General features: G+C 42.2%; 1 protein-coding gene across 3 annotated transcripts; it reads left to right on the forward strand.

Annotated features, from left to right (window-relative positions):
- Positions 1-426: 426 nt before the first annotated feature.
- Positions 427-3084, forward strand: LOC117350392 (olfactory receptor 1102-like). Of its 3 annotated transcripts, none has more exons than XM_033924670.1 (2): positions 427-448; positions 2168-3084. In XM_033924670.1, the coding sequence occupies exon 2, from the start codon at positions 2284-2286 to the stop codon at positions 3082-3084; it is 801 nt and encodes a 266-aa protein (XP_033780561.1). In that variant the 5' UTR covers positions 427-448; positions 2168-2283. The 3 variants fall into 3 exon arrangements, with proteins under 3 accessions (XP_033780561.1, XP_033780562.1, XP_033780560.1); XM_033924671.1 differs by lacking the exon at positions 427-448 and adding an exon at positions 1649-1657 and having other exon boundaries at positions 2185-3084; XM_033924669.1 differs by lacking the exon at positions 427-448 and having other exon boundaries at positions 2152-3084.
- Positions 3085-4271: the final 1187 nt, after the last annotated feature.

The raw sequence follows: 4271 nt of genomic DNA on the forward strand, positions 1-4271 counted from the left end.
ATGATGCCTCTAGGCCTCATAAAATAACAAGAAGGCATTCCCTTGCCGCTATCCACTCTCCCTGGATTCACAAACTTACAGTGAGTTTCACTATATAATGTGCTGCTGAGTTTCCTGGTATGAGACACAAAACACCCCAACAACTAATTCACATTAAACACAGCTGCTTCTGAACATGAATTAAGCAGGGATTGGAACATTTCTCCTCGCGGCTTTTCTGACCTTCCACAGGAATAAAGAGAAGTTATGTAAAAATGAGTGAAATACATCCCATCACCATTATAAGGTGAGTTCTCTATCATGCCTAACCTCTAGACTTGGGAGAAGCCACTGCTTGCCCTGGGATGGGTAGCATGGAACAGTTTACAGTTTATTAATTTTATTCCGTCTTTCAACAAGGCGGATCACAACCAAACATACACAATTAAAAAATCACAAAACAAAAATGTCAAAAAACATCAAAATTGCCAACTCATATAAAAGGCCTCAACCATCATACTTCATCTTACAGTACAGATGACGCTTTCGCAATGTTTTAAATTTACACACATCTTTTTTGTTGCTTGATATATTCAGGCAGCCTGTTATACTTAAGGTGACCATACGTCCCGTTTTGAACAGGACAGTCCCGTTTTCGGATCCCCTGTCCCATTGTCCCCACACACAGCTTTGGGACGCCAAAATGTCCCGTTTTCAGGGACAGCGTCCCGAAGCTGTGCGCGGGGACAACGGGACAGGCGATCGCTTCCTGTCCCTCCCTGCCGCACCAAAAAAAAAAAAAAGCCTCCCTCCAGGCCCGATTTAAACTTCCTCCCTGGTCCACCGCCACTGCTCATCTGCTGCCACTACTCACACCCGGAAGCCTTCTTCAATTCTGACATCGGGAGAGGACGTTCCGGGCCAGCCAATCGCTGCCTGGATGGCCCAGAACGTCCTCTCCGTACTCCCAGGGAAGCTCAGAATGGTTTATGTGAATTTATTCAGGTACTCAAGCATTTTTTCCTGTCTGTCCCAGTGGGCTCACAATCTATCTAATGTACCCGGGACAATGGGGGGATTAAGTGACTTGCCCAGGGTCACAAGGAACAGCGTAGGTTTGAACCCACAACCTTATGGTGCTGAGGCTGTAACTTTAACCTTTGCACCACATAATCTACCTGCTTATAAAATATGTCATATATTTGTTCATATTATACCTTATTATATATACCCTGTTTTCCCGATGGTAAGACACTGTCTTATTTTTTTTGGAAGGCCAAAATATGCTTTAGGGCTTATTTTCGGGGGGATGCCTTATTTACATTTTTTTCTAAAAAGGGGGGGCTGTCTTATTTGACGGCTGAAGAATCGGTCGGGCCAAAAAATCGTACCGTGTATGGCCAGCTTTATCCATCATACCATATATTGTACCATTTAATGTCCCCAATGTTCTCCATCAGGGAAACACAGTAAAGAGATTATTCTGTAGTGCAGCATCAGAGGGGACTTGACAATGTGAAACCATTGTTTATATACCGTATGCATTTTAGACAGGTATTGCTCACAGCAAAAGAAACCTGTCTGCGTGTCTCACTTTTGGATGTTCTGGCCGTGAACAAACTCCTGCAGTCTCCGTTAGGGAGGGACGAGGGAAGCTGCCTGCGTTTCCTTGCGCGGAGTCACGTGCGCGCGCTGCAGTCCTGTCACTTCCTCCTCTTCACTTCATGACGAGGCGCGGCACGCAGCCATGGAGGCAAATACGGTAGACGGAGGGACCACACGGAGTCACCCACCGTACCACCCAATTCGGGTAAGCGCAGGTATCAGTGGGTGGCTTATTTGCGGGGGTTGCCTTATTTTACATTTTTTTCTAAAAAGGGGGGGCTGTCTTATTTGATGGCCCTGCCTTATCATCGGGGAAACAGGGTACATACACACACTGTATATATGCAGATGTTTGTGTTATTGGTCACAGGCACTCATACAAATCTCTCTCTGTACAAACACTGAAAATCAATTAAATTTAACAATGTTCTTCTGCTGCTACACATAAAGGAATAATCATTATTTCTTCCAGAGGAATTAATTTCTTATGAGCTTGATAATGTGTTATAGCTTTGGCATCCATTCTGTTGCTTATATCTTCATTTTCCTACCAGCAGGCAACGAGATATGGAACCCGTAAATCACTCTGTGGTGAATGAGTTTCTTCTTTTGGGATTCACTGATGTTCCTGAGCTAAAGCTTGTCCTCTTCTTTGTATTTCTAGGAATCTACAGTCTAACCCTTCTAGGCAACCTTAGTATGATTCTATTAATTTGGTTCACTCCTCGTCTTCACACCGCTATGTACTTTTTCCTCAGCAATTTATCAGTTGTTGATACCTGTTACTCATCTGTCATTGCTCCCAAAATGCTTGTTGGCTTCTTTGTTAAAAGAACAGCCATTTCCTTCTCTGGCTGTGCCACACAACTTTATTTTTTTGTAACATTCGGAACTACAGAGTGTTTTCTTCTCGCAGCAATGGCTTATGATCGCTACGTTGCCATTTGCAACCCATTGCTTTACGTAGTCATTATGTCCAAAAGACTGTGCTTACAGTTGGTGGTGTCATCTTACATCGGTGGATTGCTACACGCCATGATCCATGCGGTTGCAACATTCCATTTACCCTTCTGTAAATCCAATGAAATTGGCCATTTCTTCTGTGATGTCCCACCTCTTTTAAAGATTTCTTGTATCAGTACCGAAATTAATGAAATTCTACTCTTCACCTTCACTGGCTCTATTACTCTGGGCTGCTTGATAGTAATACTTGTTTCTTATTTATATATTTTGGCAAGTATTCTGAAAATCAGTTCTGGGGAGGGCCGGCAGAAGACGTTTTCTACCTGTGCTTCCCACATCACTGCTGTCATCATATTCTATGGGACAATTGCATTCATGTACTTGCGGCCTAGCTCAAGTTATTCAGTGGAGCAGGACAAAGTGGTGGCTGTATTTTACACTCTCGTAATCCCCATGTTGAACCCTCTGATTTACAGTGTGAGAAACAAAGATGTAAAGGGATCAATAAAGAATATTTTCACAAAATCTCTACTTTAGATTTAGTGATGAAGAAGATAGAATACATTTTTAAATTCCTTTTAAGGAAAATTCTATGAATGATGCCTAAACGTAGGCGCCAATGGGTGCCTCACTAAGCCTAAGTTAATTCAGAAACGCCATTTGAAATGGCAATTAATGTTAAATTTAAAGCACCCACTGGTGCCCGAACAAAAGCCGCCAGAATCGCACTTCTAGAGCTAACGCCAGAAGTGGTTTTAGATTCACGGCAAAGCTAGGCACAGGAAATGTAGTCCTTGAAACACCATAGCCTACATTTCTGGCACCTACCTTTCCCGGAGATGTGATTCTCTAAATGGTGCTGTCGTGTGATTGATGTGCAATTGACAGTCACTTTTTAGGCAAATGCCAATATTGGTGCCATTTAGAGAATCCGGGTCTTACTCTCCAACAGTACAATTATTTGTCATGTATTTTTATGGTATAACTTCTTTACTGACCTCCTCGTTGCTTCCAAATTACAATTTTGGATGTAGGTAGTATGACACCAATTTTGAAGAAATTATACCGCTTACCAGTTATATTTCAAGTATAACACAAGGTTATTTCTGTGATCCATCAAATTGTTTACCATCAAACCGTGATATTTTCAACAAATCATTGCAAACTTTACGATCTGAAAATAAAAATCTATTAACCTCAAGGAAGCAAAGTTACTATGCATACACCAGAGCAATGGCATTCTGCATAGCTGGTGTGCTTTGGTGGGTCAGTTGCGACAATGTATTGATCGTTTTCAGTTCAAGAAACAGCTTAAACCCCAATTGTTTGTCACCACATTCTTTTGACTTAGTTCTTTGGAAAAGAAAAGTTAGTTCTCCCCTGTTGATTTTAAGATTTCAGTTTGTCATAATTAGACTAGCGGGGAAAACAAAAGCAAGAGGGCATTCAGAAAAATTGAAAGGAGACAGATTCAGAACGAATGCTAGGAAGTTCTTCTTCACTCAGAGGCTGGTGGACACCTGGAACGCACTTCCAGAAGAGGTGATAGGATGATATTGGGTTTCAAAAAGGGATTGGATGACTACCTGAAGGAGAAGGGGATTGAAGGGTATAGATAGAGGGTTACTATACAGGATATTAAATGATTAGGGAATAAAAGATTTAGGCAGAGGATCACTTACAGGTCATGGACCTGGGGGGGCCGCCGCAGGAGCGGACTGCTG

The sequence above is a fragment of the Geotrypetes seraphini genome, chromosome 16 (genome assembly GCF_902459505.1).
Source record: "Geotrypetes seraphini chromosome 16, aGeoSer1.1, whole genome shotgun sequence".
In the NCBI taxonomy this organism is placed as follows: Eukaryota; Metazoa; Chordata; class Amphibia; order Gymnophiona; family Dermophiidae; genus Geotrypetes; species Geotrypetes seraphini.

Excerpts from the sequence above, each read along its gene's own strand:
- LOC117350392 (XM_033924669.1), top strand. The coding sequence starts at position 2,152 with ATGGAACCCGTAAATCACTCTGTGGTGAATGAGTTTCTTCTTTTGGGA.